At 44.6% G+C, this 17,119-nt stretch overlaps 4 protein-coding genes across 11 annotated transcripts in view; 2 read left to right on the top strand and 2 right to left on the bottom strand.

Moving 5' to 3' along the window:
• Positions 1–787, top strand: part of DOP1A (DOP1 leucine zipper like protein A) — a 61,096-nt gene extending 60,309 nt beyond the window's left edge. For all 4 annotated transcript variants that reach the window (XM_036379345.2, XM_036379342.2, XM_054514179.1 and 1 more), the window contains one exon: positions 192–787. In XM_036379345.2, coding sequence (XP_036235238.1) covers positions 192–497 — 306 coding nt within the window. In that variant the 3' untranslated portion in view covers positions 498–787. The remainder of the gene's footprint in view (positions 1–191) is intronic.
• PGM3 (phosphoglucomutase 3) lies at positions 779–8,761 on the bottom strand. Of its 2 annotated transcripts, XM_036379348.1 has the most exons (13): positions 8,657–8,761; positions 8,211–8,416; positions 7,330–7,514; positions 6,949–7,016; positions 6,512–6,645; positions 6,161–6,356; positions 5,180–5,337; positions 4,689–4,772; positions 3,960–4,058; positions 3,527–3,643; positions 3,252–3,374; positions 2,343–2,516; positions 779–1,749 (listed from the first exon to the last, which is right to left on the bottom strand). In XM_036379348.1, exons 2-13 carry the CDS (start codon positions 8,412–8,414, stop codon positions 1,663–1,665), a joined length of 1,629 nt encoding a protein of 542 aa, XP_036235241.1. In that variant the 5' UTR covers positions 8,415–8,416; positions 8,657–8,761; the 3' UTR covers positions 779–1,662. The 2 variants fall into 2 exon arrangements, with proteins under 2 accessions (XP_036235241.1, XP_036235242.1); XM_036379349.1 differs by lacking the exon at positions 8,657–8,761 and having other exon boundaries at positions 8,211–8,572.
• Positions 8,762–9,212: 451 nt separating this feature from the next.
• On the top strand, positions 9,213–15,087 carry RWDD2A (RWD domain containing 2A). 3 transcript variants are annotated; one of them, XM_036379357.1, is made up of 3 exons: positions 9,213–9,332; positions 10,139–10,357; positions 11,875–15,087. In XM_036379357.1, exons 2-3 carry the CDS (start codon positions 10,160–10,162, stop codon positions 12,550–12,552), a joined length of 876 nt encoding a protein of 291 aa, XP_036235250.1. In that variant the 5' UTR covers positions 9,213–9,332; positions 10,139–10,159; the 3' UTR covers positions 12,553–15,087. The 3 variants fall into 3 exon arrangements, with proteins under 3 accessions (XP_036235250.1, XP_036235248.1, XP_036235249.1); XM_036379355.2 differs by having other exon boundaries at positions 9,213–9,563; XM_036379356.2 differs by lacking the exon at positions 9,213–9,332 and adding an exon at positions 9,599–9,639.
• A 265-nt stretch (positions 15,088–15,352) lies between these two features.
• ME1 (malic enzyme 1) overlaps positions 15,353–17,119 on the bottom strand; it is a 154,031-nt gene continuing 152,264 nt past the window's right edge. For both annotated transcript variants that reach the window (XM_036379346.2, XM_036379347.2), the window contains exon 14: positions 15,353–15,708. In XM_036379346.2, coding sequence (XP_036235239.1) covers positions 15,550–15,708 — 159 coding nt within the window. In that variant the 3' untranslated portion in view covers positions 15,353–15,549. The remainder of the gene's footprint in view (positions 15,709–17,119) is intronic.

Below are 17,119 nucleotides of genomic sequence, written 5' to 3'. Positions count from 1 at the left end.
CCTCTGCAGGCTGTGGTGAGGGGGAGCAGAGGACCAGCTTTGGAAGCTCCACTTCAGCATTGGTGTCTTTTGTGGATAGGACAAATGGTTTTGGACTTTAGAAAAGCACTATATTATACATTAGTCTTTTGTTTTCACCTGTGCTTTTAATGTTTTGTCCTGCATTATTTCCCATGTCTCTATATTTGCAGAAAAACCCAGAGGAGGATGGCTCAGGGAAAACACTAAGCTGGGAACCAGGTCACTTGCTTTTAACCATCTACACCGTTCGCAGCATTGAGCAGCTCTTGCCTTTCTTCAATGTACTCAGCCAAGTTTTTAACAGCAAAGTCACAAGCAGATGTGTTGGACACTCAGGGAGCCCTGTCCTTTACCCCAACTGTTTTCCAAGTAAGGACATAAAAATGGAGAACCTCAAGACCTTCTCCAGCAAAGCAAGACAGAAGATAGAAGAAATGGTTGAGAAGGATTTTCTGGAAGGTGTCATAAAATCATGAACCAAACTGGTACTACTCAGCCTATATGTAGTGTAACTATCTAAATGAACTACTGTATCTTTCCCAGTTGTATAGTATTCTTTTCTTATTTTGTATGTAATGAAATACTTAATGTTGTATTTAAGTTAAATATTTGTAAATAAGAGAAGTTCTGGATGTGGCCTGAATCAAGTTTAAATATTGGTGGCTCATATTGATTATGGTGCCTACTATTTACAGTAAATGTTTTGTTGTCTTGAGTTCTGTCTTTAAAAAAATGAAAAAAAAATACAAGGTGCACATTTTTTCAATTTGTTTCCAGTTTATTTTTGTCTTTTTTTTTAAAGATCTATTGGAACTTGTGCTTATTTAATAACCTGTAAAATGCTATTATGGCAGGAGTTAAAGCAGCACTACAATGAACTGTTTGTCAGAGGTAGACACCCTGAACCAAAGTATGCCAAGGAGGATACTGGTGTGTTTAAAACATTGCATCCTGTTGGCCCAGCTCCTTCATGGTGCTGGGGAGCGGTTAAGGCCACAGAAGACAAATTTGTCTCTATCCCTTCCCTCTCAAGTGTGATTATAAATACTATTACTGCAAATCACTTTCTAAATCATGTCATAAAGTATCTAATGAAGATAATATTGCAATAATAGATTATTATTTGCAAATATTCTTTTTCAGTATATTGTTCCCCCCTCAAAATGAGGTGAACTGAATCTGAAGATGAGTGACAGCCTCTGTCTTACACTGTTTGCCCACAGCTGATTGGGCTACTGGGGGGAAGGTGGGGATGATGATTCTGCAGCAGCCACTGTGAGCACAGTCACAGCAGAGCTCTGGTCATGCAGCCATGGCCAGTGCTCTGAGGGTGTGGGTGTTGGAGGTCAGGCACAATGTGACAATGAACTAAGCTGGGGCAGGGAGGGGCAGAATTCCTTCTGGACATGGCCAGGGCTTGTCAAGAAGTTAGACAAACTTGGGGAGGGGAACATTCAACAGCAAGAACATCTCATTTAGAGGTAAGTTGATAACGGAGGTCAAGAATAAGCAGAGTGATACTACACTCAGTTCTGGTCAATCCTTGCTACTCCCAGGAAGGGCTGGCTCTGTGCACAGCAGCACATGGTAAAAAAAATGATATTAAAAGATAAGGGAAGCTGTGTGCTTTAACTCCATTCATTATATAGGCTGGGGTGGTGCTCCTTTTCCACCAGCGAGGTGGAAAACAGCCAGGCTCACTTCATGGGCGAGTGCATCTGCATTCTCCTGTGGAATGTTGGAAAAGTTAGTTATGCTGCTGTCAGCATCAGAAGAATGGAGCAAATACATGATATTATGGCAAGCATTTTCCTGGAACTGTTGTGTTCCCTGTATTGCTCCACCAGCCACTGCCATCATGCTGGCAGAGAAAAGCAGGTAGGAGCATGTGAAGTGGGGAGAGCAAAACCACTGCTTTTGCTGTCACCTTTAAGTTCAGATGTGGACTAACTTAACAGCAGCCAGAATTTTTTTTCTATTTTGCCTCTTATGAAATTGTGTAAAGGACTGCTTTGGTAACTTTCTTCTGAACTCTGAGCTCTCAGAAGGCTGGTTGTCTTTTCAAAATCATCTGGTGTTAAATCTGCCTTTATAAACATTTATATTTTCATTTTGAAGATAAACATTGAGAACATTAAACATTACTTTTCTAAATAAAAGAAAATCCAAAGTGACTTTTTGTGACCACAGTCTTTTTTCCAAATTAAGCATTTGTTAAGTGTGATTAAATGACAAGTATGGAAGCAGACTTCCTTCATCACCCCCTGCTAGGCAGAAGATTGTTAAATGTGAACAAGCCCATAAATGAGTCAAGCTCTGACCTGTGTGTCTGCTTCAGCATAGATCCTGACGACGTCCTCTGTTCCCGACGGACGGACAAACGCCCGGGACAGTTTGTACTTCTTCACAAGGGCATAGATTTTCTCCTGCAGCCCCGGGGGCGTCAGTGCTCGCCTTTCTGCATCTGTTGTGTCAATAACACGCCTGTCTGCCACCTGTGGCATCAGAAACAGGGTAAGACAAATTCAGGGCTGGCTATGTCGTGCTGCCTGGAGAGGAGTTCAGTTTGGGAGCTAATAAAGGCTACTCAGACACTTGGGGGCTGCAGGATCCCTGCAGCATCTGCTAACCAAGTCTTGAGAGGCGTCAGCTGCCCCTTTTTTAAAAAAGGGTCAGTTCTGAACATGCCTTCTTGGTCAGCTTGAAGTGAGGCTACAGCTTCTCTCAGTAGACCAGAAACTTAAATAGTTTCCTCCAGTTCAAATAGAGCCCAGAGCTTCCGTACTGTGTCTAACAGAATGCTGCCACATGGCACCTTCTGCTCAAGCTTTGTCAGAATGCTGAAAGGATACAGAAGCAAGAGCTTGAACATTCAAGTTATACAAAGTGGCACAAAAAGAAAAAGCCAGCTGTCCAGCAGGCAGAGGCCTTAGAAAAAACAGGATTTTTCTAATTTGAAAGTTGAATTTATTCTTAAGTTAAAATTTGAAGAGTTTTGGTCAGGTTTTTCCATTAACATAGTTGGCTATTATTTAATATTTTTTAAAGTCATATTTCTATTTTAGTCCAAGTGAAATTCTTGTCCCTCCTTCAGGTTTTTTCTCAGTTTCTTTGGCCTATTTCTGCCCTTTCATGGTCTGTTTCAGCTTTAAAATAAAAGCAGGCAAAAGATGCTGTAAGCAGGCCTCCTGAGGCTGCTGTGGCCTGAGCCAGTGTGGGTGGTATCTCACCTGGACCTTGAGCAGCCGATTGGGAAGGTCGGTGTAGAGGGCGTCCCACTGCTGCACGCTCAGAGCCTTCAGAGCCAGGATTGCCTCAATCACCAGCATGTCCGACACAGCATCGCCAACAGTCTGCCAACAGGGAGGGAAAAACACTGCAGCAGAGAGCACAGGGAGGCAGCACTTCATCAGGAACCCTCCAGCAGTCCCCAGCAGCAGCCTGACAGGAGCTCACAAACTGGCTAACCCTGCCAACACCGTGCTCCAGTACTCTCAGTTTTTACCTGGTTAATCAGGTCAATCATGTTTTCAAGCATCTTTGCTGCTTCTCTTTTCTCATTATCTTTCTCCTCTTTTACCAGCTGTCGAATTTTAGTTTCAGCAGCTTTACTAAACAGGACCTAGAAGAAAAAGATAAGAGCTTGTCAAGATGAAACCAGGATATATGCAGTAGTGAGGACAAAACTTTTACCATCTAAGCCCAAATAGCCATCATTAAAGTTCACTACCATGAATTCCCATCCCCCCACAAGCACAGAGGAGCTGGTGGCAATGCTCTGATAAAGACAAAAGGAGTAAAGAAGTCTATCTTCAAACAAGAAGAAAAAGTCTTGTTTATAAAACTAAGCAGAGAGTGAAAAGACCTCCTTCTCCAGGTAATTTAACTAAAATTTTGTACGTAGTGGCTGATCATATGGATTACCTGCTCATACTTACTGTGCCATGTCCGTTTGCCTCAAAATAAACACCCACATCAAACTCCTGGGCCTTGTGGTGCAAGTGTTTCACTCCTGTTTTGACACAGTGCACAGGGACCTGCAGGCCAAGGGTGTGCAGAGAATGACAGCAAGGTTACAGACTCTCCTCTGCAGGCTGGAACTGAGCACCAGCCTGCAAGGACTGTTACAAACCAACCCCTGTTTCATGGCCACTGAGGCCCCCGAGCTAAAATGCTCCACTACTTCTGCAGACCCAATTAAAAACTATTTATTCCTGTGAGAAATAAAGGCTAATTAAAGAAATAAACTCCAAACCTAGAAAAATCCAATTTAGTTGATAGCTTCAGGGAACACACTAGATTCACATACAAACAGAAATAATACCTTCCCTCAATTCCTGAACATTTAGCTTGCTCCAGGAAATGAATCAGTGTCAAAGTATCAAGGAGCCTCTACTCACTCACTTAGTTGCAAAGCTATAAAGTCCTCAGTTTGTTTAAGTACCAAGGGATTTAATTAAACACTTTTAAAATTAATAAAAGCTGACTAGAACTTTTTAAGCCGTGCTCTTTTGTGTCTCTTTTGCCACCAAGAATTTAGTCACTACTGGAGGTTTGAAAGAGTAATTTATTTTTGCTTGATTTAATTTTCCTAGCAATCACATTACAGTACATTTACTTTTAAAATAAAAAAAATGTAAACTACCTAGGAAAAACACGGAGAATACCTTCAGTGTTTCCTGGAGGTAGCGTGTTGAATTCCCATTGGCGTATGCTGTTTGTACCACTGCCATCTTGAAGTTCTGTTTCACCTGAGCAAACCAATAAAGCAAGTTTTACTGTCCAATAGGCACACAGCCAAACACAATGGATAAATGGAAAGATAATCAGAACTTTTAAATGTACAATTAAAACTCTTGAGTACTAGAGGGAGGCACCAGCTCACTGAGAACTTCTGTAGCTTTAAATCAACATGAATGCTGTTCAAGTATTTGTACATTCCATATTGACTTTTCTTGGGTTTGGCTGAAGCAGCTCTTCAAGCTTAGACTTTCCAAACCCCTTTTTGGCCACAGCACTGAGGTACAGGACTGATCTCTTTTTAAAGCTGGTTCACTTTACGTAGATGTAGAGACCACATACCAAGCAACACAGCTTCCTTAGACTATTTTATACTTTAAAAATTAAAATGCCAGCATTCATTTCATATGTTAGTTACCTTGGCAAGAAGTTCTTTTAGGAAGATACTAATTAAAGTTGCTATTTTATCTCCATCGATCAGGTGAAAATGGCCAGCTGTGTCCTTATAATAATAAACAATTCTATCTGCATCACCATCAAATGAGCAGCATCTCTCATTGGGCTTCATGTCCAGCCCTAGTGCACAGAGATACAAATGCAAGTTAAAGACAGGAAAAGAAAGAAAACTAGGCAATTTATTTCAGTGAGTGATTAGGAAAACACATTTTCTTTTCAGAGCACAGATCTGCATACAAATGACTCCACTCAGGCACAGTTAAAGCCAGGATCCAGACAGGAGGCACAAGCATCCATCCCCAGCAGGTCCTGCCACTGTGCTGCTCCCAGCACTGCATTTCTCCAGTACACAACCAGCGTGGGAAGGGGAAGCAGCACCATATCTTGGTGTTCAGATTTGGCCAGCAGCTGCAGTGAGAAGACAGCTGTCCAATGGAGAACTCAGTTTAGCCTCACAAAGTCTCATATCCAAACCAGCCTGCTCTCCCAGTTCAGGGCTTTGCTTTTATACAATTCTCAGAAAATGGACTGAAATCTTTTCCTCACTGGTTTCTGTCAATGAGTCAGCCTGCTGGCACCGAGCTGTTAATGAACCCAGCCCTTCTGCAGGAACCCGGAAAAGTGTTTCTTCATAATGCAAAGGGGAGTAAAATAAATAGCACTAAGCCAGTCCTGACTGATCTTTGGACTCTGCCAGCTTAACATTCAGAAGAGACTGCCAAACATATTTCAGCCAGTCAGAGAGATGCTGTGCTCCTCCAAGCAGTTCACACTAACAGAGATGTGCCAAACCTGGCCAGGCTATTCCCTCTTTCCATTGCACAAGGAGAACCATTCATGCAGTCACTTAGTAAGAAACAGGGAGCTCCACTTACCCAAGGATGTGGACCCTTGCCAGACCCTGCAGAGGAGGTAAAGCAACATAAAATTACTGACTACTTACCTCCAGGTGGTTTCTGGTGAACTTTCACAAAATCTGCACCACATAAGTGATTGAGTTTCTCCTTGGTTCCATCATTATATATGTGGAATAGCACCTCTTGTGGAAAGTAGGGCTTCATTTCTGACAGTTTCAGGGCTCCTACTCCATTGGCACAGTCAATCTTCAGGTGCCTCTGAAACTCTCCGGAGCAGTGAGACTTAGTGCAAGGGAAGAAGGGGCAAAGTGAACCATTACCCTAGAGAAACCACACCTAGAGCATGCTGAATTAGAAACTTCAGGCCCAAACAGGCTAACAAACAGAAGAGATTAATTCTGTACACTTGCACGAAGAAGACAACACCTACTATTCACCTGTTTTATCAGTTCCATAAAAGCTTTGGAGAGTTTTTCATAATAACCTTCCAGTGTTGCTTTCCCATACTGCCCTTGGGTGTTTTGACAGCAGACCATGTAGTGGAGCTGTGGTGTTGTCACCAGACCATAATCTAGTGTGAAATAAAAGGAACAATACTCAGAATAGAATTGCAAATTAATTGCTGCTTCAAAGTTTTACAGTAAACAGACAAGTGCAGTACAGGAAACATCTATGGATTTTTTCAATTTTGTCTTATGAAAACATAACCCTCCCCTGCCCTGCCTTGCATGAAAGCCATACAACCACCCTGAAATAAAACTGGCACAAGCAAGGATGGGAATGTGTCTGGGCTGTTGCCCTAGGGCTGCATAAAGGAGTCACATTTACATAAAAATACTTGAAATGAGATTAGAATTGCACAAGTGTAACCTACCATGGTACTGACCACCTAGAACCTGGATACCATCTATAACTGACTGGGACAGCTTCTTGCTGCTTGGCCTGCAAAACAACAAGTACATCTGATAACCCTGGCAAAGGCATTCATCTGTGGACTCTATGGGAAGGAAGCACATATGTGTGGAAGACTCTACAAGCTTCCTGCCACGAGATTTAGACTCACTGTGAAGAAATCCAAACCTTTCCCTGCTGTAGGCAATTCCCAATAAAGTTTGAAATCCAACACCCTCAGGGATTGCAAACACATATAAAGGGCTGGGCACAGGTGACACCACACAGTGCCCACACAACTCCCCTGAAGACAGCACTGGTACTTCCATAAGAGCAGGACATAGCTACAGCCTTTTGTCATTACCTGGTGTCTCTACCAATAAAAACCGAGGCATCTTTGTGCAGGTTCACTGCTGCTTTTTGGCAGATCTCAGTTACCACTTTCTGTAATTCTTGCTCCTCTGCATTTGCTAGTTGTGTGGCATACTCTTCCCAGGAAGGGTGCAGCATTTCTCCAAGAGGATCAACCAGCTTTACACCATTGTCTTCCTTAGCAGAAAAACAAAAGAACAAAAAATAGTAAATCTAAAAGTGGGGAACTAATAAAATCTTTTTGAAGACAGACAACACATGGTTCAGTCACATTGCTTTTTTAAAAGTGGAGAACTTCTGGGATGCAATAGCTTAGCTGTTTATTTAAACCTCCCCAAAGAAGCACTATAACAAGCATACTAACTAACCAACTCTTTCTCCCTTATAATTTTGGTGTGAAATTCATTCGACATTAAAATTACACAAGAGGAGATTCTAATAACCTTCAATGCTCCACAGCAGCAAAAGTCTAAATGCCTGATTTGTAATCGCTGCATTTGCATGTTTATTTTTAAAGCTTACAGATTTTACTCAAAGGTTCTTCTCTTCTCAATGTTACTCCTAGCTCCCCAACATTAAAAAGCTAAATTGCAACATGAAATGCTTCCTGTGTTACACCACTTCCACATGAGAAAAAATCCCACTTTTGTGTACAGAGGAAAAATATCTTCAGCTAGACCAGAGGCCGTATTTACAGGGAGCAGGCTGAATGCTTTAAGCAGGTCCTAGAGTCTTCAGGGTCTGGTTCTCTCCGTGCTATGATGAGCTTTAATTCCAACAAACTGATCACATCTTTCCACCCTTCTACCAAAGCACTTCACATCATTCTACCGCACCGGTGGCCTGTTTGAGGAGAGGGCAGTCCTTCCTTACTTCAGGGTTGTGAGACGCCGTGACCATGATGCCAATGGTCGCTGTCACGGCTTTGGAGCGGAGGGCGGCCAGGATCCCCATGCGGAACACGACGTGGTCCAGCTGCTGGGCCGCGCTGCGGAACCCGGCCGTGCCGTAGTGCAGGGTCAGCCCGGCAGGCCGGGGGTGCAGGGCCGAGAACTTCCTAAGGGCTTCGGAATCCATCCCTAGGGAAGGAAGCGACACGGATGGCAGTGAGAGGGGACAAGCGGCTGGGAGCACCGGGAAGGAGCCTCCACGCTGCCCGGAGAGCAGCGGATAAACAGCGGGATCAGACACACGCAGATCACGGAGGGACGAGGCGAGGAGAGCCAGGATGCCCAGTCTGGATCCAGGGAGAGCCAGGATTCCCAGTCCGGACCCAGGGATCCGAACAAGTTCCCGCAGCGGCGCTTCCCGCTTCTCACCGTGACATCAGCCGCGCAGAGCGCTCGGCCGCGGCTCTATGCACCGATTGCCGAGCCCAAAGCAGCGAGTCCTGCCTCGCCAGGCGCTTGCAGGGCGGCCCCAGCGGTGTCCCCGGGATGCTGCCCCAGGCGCGGCTCCGTGCGCACCGGCACTCGGACACCAGGCCGGGCGGGCGGGGCCGGCCAGACACGCGCCTCCTACACGGCTGCTTCCCTCGGGACCCCCGGCGATGGCGCGGGGACGCACAGGCTGGGACGGGACGGGACGGGACGTGTAGGACGGGTGGGGTAGGACGGGATGAGTGGGATGGGACGGGATGGGATGGGTGGGGCGCGATCCCGCCGGAGCCGCCGCCGCGCGCCCCGCACGGAGCCGGCGCGGCCCCGCCCACTCGCGGGGCCCCAGACCAATGGCGGGCGAGTGGGCGGGGCGGCGCACGCCGCGTGGCACTCGGGCCACGCCCCCGCCCGGAGCCGCGGCCGCGCAGGCGCCGCCCCGCCCACCCGGGAGCGGCCCGGGAGAGGCCCGGACCGGGCCGGGCCGGGCTGGGCTCGGTTCGGCTCGCTGTGACAGCCAGACCCGCGCAGCTTCGCTGACAGCGCGCTCGGATTACAAAGTTGCCCCCCATTGCGCTGCTTTTGGCTGGGGCCGGGTTAATTTTCTTCCCAGTGGCTGGTACGGGGCTGGTTTTGGATTTGTGCTGAACACAGTGATGATGATGATGATGTGGAGATGTTTTTGTTATTCCTGAGCAGGGCTTACACAGAGCCGAGGCCTCTCCTGATTTTTGTACAGCCAGGCTGGGGAGGGGCCTGGGCATGCTTGGGAGGTTGGGAGGAGGCACAGCCCGGACAGGTGACCCCAGCTGACCAAAGGGACATTCCAGACCATGGAACATCACGCTCGGTATATAAGGCAGGGAGGAAGGAGGAAGGGGAGGACGATTGCAGCGATGGCGTTTGTGTTCCCAAGTGACCCTGAGGTGTGATGGGGCCCCGCTCTCCTGGGCATGGCTGAGCACCCGCCTGCCCATGGGAAGCAGGGAATTCATTCCTTGCTTTGCTCGTGTGCGCGGCTTTTGCTCTCCCTATGGAATTGTCTTTATCCCAACCAGCGAATTTTCTGCCTTTTACCCTTCCGAGTCTCCCCGATCCCGCGGGGTGCGGGGCTTGGCTGCCGGCTGGGGGTGAGCCACGACACGCAGCCAGCACGGGGTGTATGTGCTGATAAATCCCATAAATAATGTACCTCTGCCCACGCACATCAGCGCGGGGCTCCGTTCCATTCTTCTCCATCCCTGAGCCCGGCAGGGCCCGCACGGCTCCGCCCGACCGCCCCTGCCCGCTGCGGGCTGCGAGGGCCCGGCTGCTGAGGCTGTGTTTAACCAAATTCTGCCCCTGAAGAATCGCGGGGCTTCTCTGGGGGGCTGAAGCTCACCATGCGCCGAACCGCGGGGTTTGACTGCAGTCCTCTCGTTCCAGGCGGGCGTGGAGGGCAGGGCAATGGCTGCCACGGTGAAAGAATGCCTGGAGCTCCAGCTGCTGGAAGTGGAAATGCTCCTTTCGATGTTTCCCAAGAGAGGAGAATTCAGCCTGGATGCGGATGCCGTGCCCAGCATCCAGCGCTACCTGAGGAATGCTGACGGAGCCCTGCCCCCGCAGCTGGAATATCGCATCGCTCTCGATGTCGGGGAGGCCAAGGTGAGAGCTGCCAAGGAGACTTGTTCATGGGTGCTGTTGTCTGTACTCCTTCTGCACACACTGGAAAAGGCTGCCCAGAAAAAAGGGGGTAGAAAAACCACCCCATTTTTTTGCTCTTTGAGAAGTCTAGAGTAACAGAAAATCTCAGCTGCCGCTAACATCTGTGTTGGAAATATAATATTGCAAAAATAGCCTCAAATGGCAGACTCCAATTATGAGGAGTCACAAGAACACAAAAACAAAACCAGCCTATGAGCAGAGAAACCAAACTCTCAGTAGAAGGAGTTACAGCAGTTTAACTGATTGAGGAAAGGGACTGAACTAATGGGTGTAAATACTTGCACAGAGAACACAGGTGTGAGCGCATACTAATGCACTGACTGGAAATTGAAAACAGACAAACTCAGCCTAAAAGCCATTTTCCATGGAATGAAGGTAATCAAACATTAGAACAATTTACTGGGTGGCCTCATGATTTTTTCGAAACTTTAGGTACAAACTTAGGTATCTTTCTAAAATGCACCCTTTCACCAACCTAGAGAGAGAAGTTTTATGAGCCATGTAGGGAGGGCTTGTGTAGGAGTAGTGGGGTTTTTTTCCATAGCAGATCATCAAGGGACTTGGAAAGATAATTAGTCATTTCATGATTCACTTGTCTCTACAGGACTATCATATGATTGTGCACTGTAGTGAGTACCCCCCAATAGTCTACAGGAGCTTGAAGCACTGAGGACACATAAATCCTTTCCTGCTCTTGGACTAGAGGCAGGGTTCAGCTGCCAAAGAACTGTGGTGCTCTGTTTGAAGGCACTGTAGGAATAATCAAAACAAATTCAACAGCCCAACGTTCATAAGAGATCAGATAAGATAAACTTGAGGTCTCCCTGACCTGAAACGTTCATAAATCTTTTCATCCCCTATAATCCTGATTCCTCTTTATGGTGAATACTTGCTTAAAATAATGGTAACACAGAATCATACAATGGTTTGGGTTGGGAGCAACCTTAAAGGGCAAGTTATTTCCAACACTCCTGCCACATGTCTCTATATGCAGTAGGTACAATCACAAACACCATTCCATGTAACTCTTGGCCTTTTTTTCCAGCAGCTGGGCTGAGTTCATTAGTCATGTGCATTTGGTAAGGGATGAGATTATCAAAAGCCCTTGACTCCCAACAGTTCATTGCTGTAGCAACACTGAGCTAGAAATATCCCTGGAGGATAACTGTGTACCTTCTCCCAAGCCATAGCATTAGTTCTGTGAACAGCACAAAAGCTGCCTGGATAACACATGGGAAGTGTTGTGAAAGTGGCAGCATGATGCAACACAAGAAAAGGAACAGACAAAAGAATGGGTTATTGGGACAAAAGGGAGGTGGGAATAGTTCCAGTCAGTAGGATGCTGCAATCTTGATTACATCTACTCATAATCTGCCTCTGACAGGGAAGAAGAATCTAGTGTGTCTTCAGTAGCTGCAGCAATAATCTTTTCTCTGTGTGTGTCTTCTGTTTTTAAGGTAAAGGTGGAGTTGCAGGTTCTCCTTCCTCATATGTACCCTCAGGTGGCTCCTCAGCTTTTTGCCAGATCAGATGCTCTGCACAGACAGCAACAGTTGCAGCTCAATACTCGTCTCACGTCTCACATCAGCTCTCTGGATCCAGGAGATCTGTGTGTGTGTGAGGCTGTGCAGTGGGTGAAGGACAACAGCCTGCCCTTCTTGGAAACCTGTCAGGCCTCGGCTGAGTGTGCTGCTGAAGCAGTCAGGGCTAAGGAAAAGCTGCATCGCATGTGGATCTACAGCCATCACATATACAGGCAGGAACTGAGGAAAAAGATTTTTGACTGTGCTAAGAAGTTAAATCTGACTGGCTTCTGCCTAACTGGGAAACCTGGTGTCATCTGTGTGGAGGGACTCCAAGAAAACTGTGAAGAGTTCTGGCGTGTTATTAGATATCCCAACTGGAAGCACATTTCATGCAAGCATGTGGAGAATATAGAAACAGAGGGAAGTGTTGATAATCTTCGTCTCTTTCACAGTTTTGAAGACCTGCAGTTTCAGGCACATGGTGATTATGGCCTGAGGAATGACTATCACATGGATCTTGGCCAGTTTCTAGAATTCCTGAAACAGCATCAAAGTGGACACATTTTTCAGATTTTATTTGGTGTTGAAGGCAAACTTTCAGACAATTGAGAGAAACTGTTTATGAAGAGTTCTAATTCTGGAGAGCAAGAGGTGTTGCTAACGCTGAAATACTTTGCCTTACAGCTACTGTGAAAAAGGAAACTTTTAACATCTGAGATGAATGGTTCAAGTAGTTCATCTCAGCTTTTGTGCTGAACTGCCACATATTTTTGAGATGTGTTCACTGATTTTCTAAGACTCTAAAGACTCCACAGAAGCTCTGTCATGTGTAAGACTCTAAAACTGGCATTTGTCTCTGTGAGCCATGCCTGATAAATATTCCACCGTGTGTTAGGAATTATACACTTCTGTTTCATCTGTACTGTGCTGTGTGAATTTCTTCCCATCTCATCTGAACCTACTCTCTTTCTTTAAAACATTCCCCCCTGTGTTGTCACTACATGCACTTGTAAAAAAGTCCCTTTCCAGCTTTCTTGCAGGCTCCCTTCAGGTACTAGAAGGTGCTATAAGGTCTTGCCAAAGCCTTCTGTCCTCCAAGCTGAAAAATCCCAATTCTCTCGGCCAGTTGTCATAGGAGAGATGCTCCAGCCCTCTGATCATTTTTTGTGAACCTCCTCTGGACTTGCTCCAGCAGGTCCATGTTCCTTTTACGTTCATGTCCCAGAGCTGGATGCAATGGTCTTTTTGGGGTCTCACAAAAGTGGAGCAGAGGGTGAGAATCACCTCCCTCAGCTTGCTGGTCATGCTGCTTTTGATGCAGCCTAGGGATACAGTTGGCTTTCTTGGCTTCAAGTGCACATCACTGGCTCATGTTGAGCTTTGTGTCTACCAGTACCAAGTCCCTCTCCTCAGGGCTGCTCTCAATCCATTCTCCACCCAGTCTGTGTTTGTGCTCGGGATCACCCTGACCCAGGGCCAGGATCTTGCACTCAGCCTTGAACACCATGAAGCTTGCACGCACCCACCTCTCCAGGCCCCTCTGGATAACATCCCTTCCCTCCAGTGTGCTGACTGCTCCACATAGCTTGGTGCCATCAGCAAACCTGCTGGGGCCCCTGAGGAATGTCACTCCCACTGGTCTCCACTTGGACATCATCCATTGACTGCAACTCTGCAACCAACCATCCTTACCCACCGAGTGTTCATCCATCAAATCCATGTCTCTTCAGTTAAGGATGTCATGAGGCAAAGTGACTGTCTGGTTATGTTAATAAGAATTTTTCATCTGTTCAATTCATGGCATTTTATGTTTACACTGTTAGGCCAAACACCTTGGAAATGAAAATGGGTCAGATGAGACAAAGTTTAGTTTTCCCCCTTACATTACATAAGGAAATACATGTAAAATACAGAAAATAGGAAAAAGCCCCTATACGTGTAAAAAAAATAAAATATATATATTTAATATTACATAAAAATAAAAATAACTTGAAGAATCCTTTCTTATGTAATATTAGTATGGAGAGAATTTTCCAGGAGCTTGTAAGAGGCAATGCCGTTAATGGTTCATTAGGCAGTGTTTTCCTGCAGGGAAGCTGCTGAGTGTGGATGTGGAGGGGGAGTGTCCAGTTTGTAATGCATGATCACATTTATAATAATATATATAAATATAATATGTAGTTGAAGAACACTACTGAAAAGTCCCCTGGAAGGGCCACCAGCCCACCACCTCCCACTCTGTGCCTGAGTGCCTTCATGTGCAAAGGGGTACCAAGCAATAAAAGCAGACTCACTGCTGAGCTGCACGACTCCAACACCCAGGAACTCAACAGCACCTGTTTAAAGACTGTGTTTCAGCACACTTAGCTGATGACAACATAAATAACAGATATTATTTTATTTCAAATTAAATACAAGGAAGTGTTTTAATACCCTTCTCACAATAGCAATACATTAAAATGTAGAGGATGGCATTGAAATGCAGAGTGTTTCTGGTTGCTCAGAATATGATAAATGTCTTTTCCTTCACTGTGGTAGGTGTACTGTTTGTGTGATCATAACTTCTGTCAAAAGCACAGTGAGGCAAAAATGCTGACATGTTCCCATTAGGCAGTGAGGGAGAAAGTATCTCTCTTTCTGAATTTGGGACCTGTAATTTGCAGCTGTGACAGAGCTGAGGGGCTAGACAAATAAAATTAGTATTTGGTTTTCTGGAGATAATCTCTCTTGTAAAGATTAGAGAGAAACAGAAATGTTCAAGTAACCTTTTTTTCCCAGAACCATCCAGAAAATATAGTACATTTTTCTTGGAGTGGTAATTGTTTAACAGCTAATAATTCCTCAGAGTCTATTCCTGGCATTTTGATACTCCCTTTTTGTCAAGAACGTGGAGTTCAAAAAATTAGGCCAAACATTTGCAATGATCAGAACAGTGGTTCTCTTGGTGGGGGAATTAAATCCTCGATCTTATACAGGATATTACCTTAGCTAATGTTAAATGTTATTGTTAGTAATGGTAAAATGTTCTGATTAGATGTGAACAAAAGGTTCTGCAGATTTGGTTCTTCTAGAAATTTTCATTTCATAACTCCACACAAGAGTGACCAGTAAGCATTTTCTCTGGAATAAAATATTCTAACCTTATGGTTGTTTAAAGTTTGTTGGGGGTTTTTTTTGTTGTGTTTTTTTTTTAAATAATAGGTTCACAAATTATGCAAATTACACTGTGACTGTAATGGATAAAATATCAAATGTATTTTTAAGTGCCCATTTATCTGCTTAAGTTCCCATTGATGTTTGTGACAAAACTCTTGACTCAAGATATAACCATTTTTTTCAAAAAAATCTGTCAAACTGTAGTGTAGGGTATCTCAATTAAAATAACCATCAAAATAACCAAACACAAATATATCTCTCAGATTAATTTTTATTTTCTGATGTATAATTGATGATGTCTTGATCTGAGTTTCTAACCAACTACTATGAATTAGAAAAAGTTTTCTGCATCTTAAAAAATTAGCAATTCTTAGGCTTTCTAGGCAGAAACAACTTTAATATTTTAATGCTTTTTAAGTGCAGCTGATTTGTTCGTTCTTCATTAAATATTTACAGTTTCACTTTCATGGCCTCTTCAGGCCAGGTGTAGGAGTCAGCCACGAAGCTGTTGTAATCAGTGCTGTACACCTGAGAGCGGATGAAGGCTTCGAGGTCCTTGGGCTGAGGATAGGTGGAGGCCGTGTTATTCCTGTAGGCTTCTTCTACGAGCTGGAAAGATGCATTAGAATCCTAATTAGTGCTCATAAACTATCTGAGTACACTGAACAGGATATAAAAGTAGGACTTAGCTCAAAATCAAGATAAGACTTGGCCCTCTCTGGTGCTGGCAGTCACCTGTGTTCTCACTGGCTCCAGGTAAGTACCCTGTGAATTAGACTACAACAGGATGATGTTTGTGTTTACATGGGTCTGACTTGGGCTACTTTTGAACAGGATTGTGTGTTCAGACTGTTACAAATACAGTGCTCCTCTCTGCACTGCCTTAGCTTTCACTGTGCAGTGGTGGATAAAATATTCCACAAGCCCCAAGCACTGAGATACAATTTCTGTTTTTCTCTCATCACTTGATCCTGGTTTACCATCTTCCCAAAGCACTGTAAGAAGAGTGTGGTTTGTTCAAAGCTTCCATGCTCCTTACATATTAGAGAAGTTTAGTATTTGCCATGGCTTGATAATATACTTCAAAAAAAGTAAACACATGGGAAAAAAATAGTCCTATGCAGTGCACAGAATGGCTGGGCGAAATACAAATATTTGCTTGCTCTTTTCTCACCCAGACCATACCTAAGTGAATCAATTATGCATCACAAATACAGCTGCACAAAAATTAAGTTTAGAAGGGGTTGGAGCTCTCTCAACACATCAAAGTAGCCTCTCACATCTGAAGATCACCTACTTGAGAAACAAATATCTTCAGACTGAACATTCACCTGTGAAACAAAAGAAGTCTGGCAGACAGGTTTTATGCAGCACTGTGAAAAGATCTGCTTGAAACTATTTGGCAAACACTCTAATGCTCCTCCTTTGAATAAAAGGGAGATGTTCTTCTTCCTGCTTTCCTTAGCTCTCTTTGAAACATAAATGTTCTAGTTTGGTGAGAAGCTGAGACCCCAAATCGCCTTATTAAGACTTCTTTTCTAGGATTAGTCTGAATCCCAACTCAATTTGATTGAGAAGCACTTTGGGTGTTTATATAAGCATATCTTCAGGTCTGTGCACATAATTATTGTGGTTGAATAGGGTCTGAATTCATACCCGATGCTTGGTATTCCAAAATATTTTGATAGTGTTCCTCTCCTGGAAAAGGCAGAGGCCTCTTGGGTTGGGGTGTATGAGCCAGAATAAGTATTTTCAGGAATAAAGTTTCAAAAGAGAACAGCAGAAGGAATCACTTGGTAACATTTTCCTTCTTTTGTATCTTCTATAACACGTACAAACAGAGGAGGAATTTCTATCACTGTGTTTCTGCCAAACACAGAGCCAGTTTGATTTTGCCTGAGGAATTTACATAACATTTTCACATCTACAGAACAGTTACTACTTGCCTAAGAAGACATGAACTTTGAGAAGGATTTTTCCTTTTCTTAAATATACAGAATGAGTGAAGCTATGGAAACTG

Source organism: Molothrus ater, chromosome 3 (assembly GCF_012460135.2).
Source record: "Molothrus ater isolate BHLD 08-10-18 breed brown headed cowbird chromosome 3, BPBGC_Mater_1.1, whole genome shotgun sequence".
Classification (NCBI taxonomy): domain Eukaryota; kingdom Metazoa; phylum Chordata; class Aves; order Passeriformes; family Icteridae; genus Molothrus; species Molothrus ater.
The sequence above is the reverse complement of the archived record's forward strand: the minus strand, read 5'-3'. Positions and strand labels throughout refer to the sequence as shown.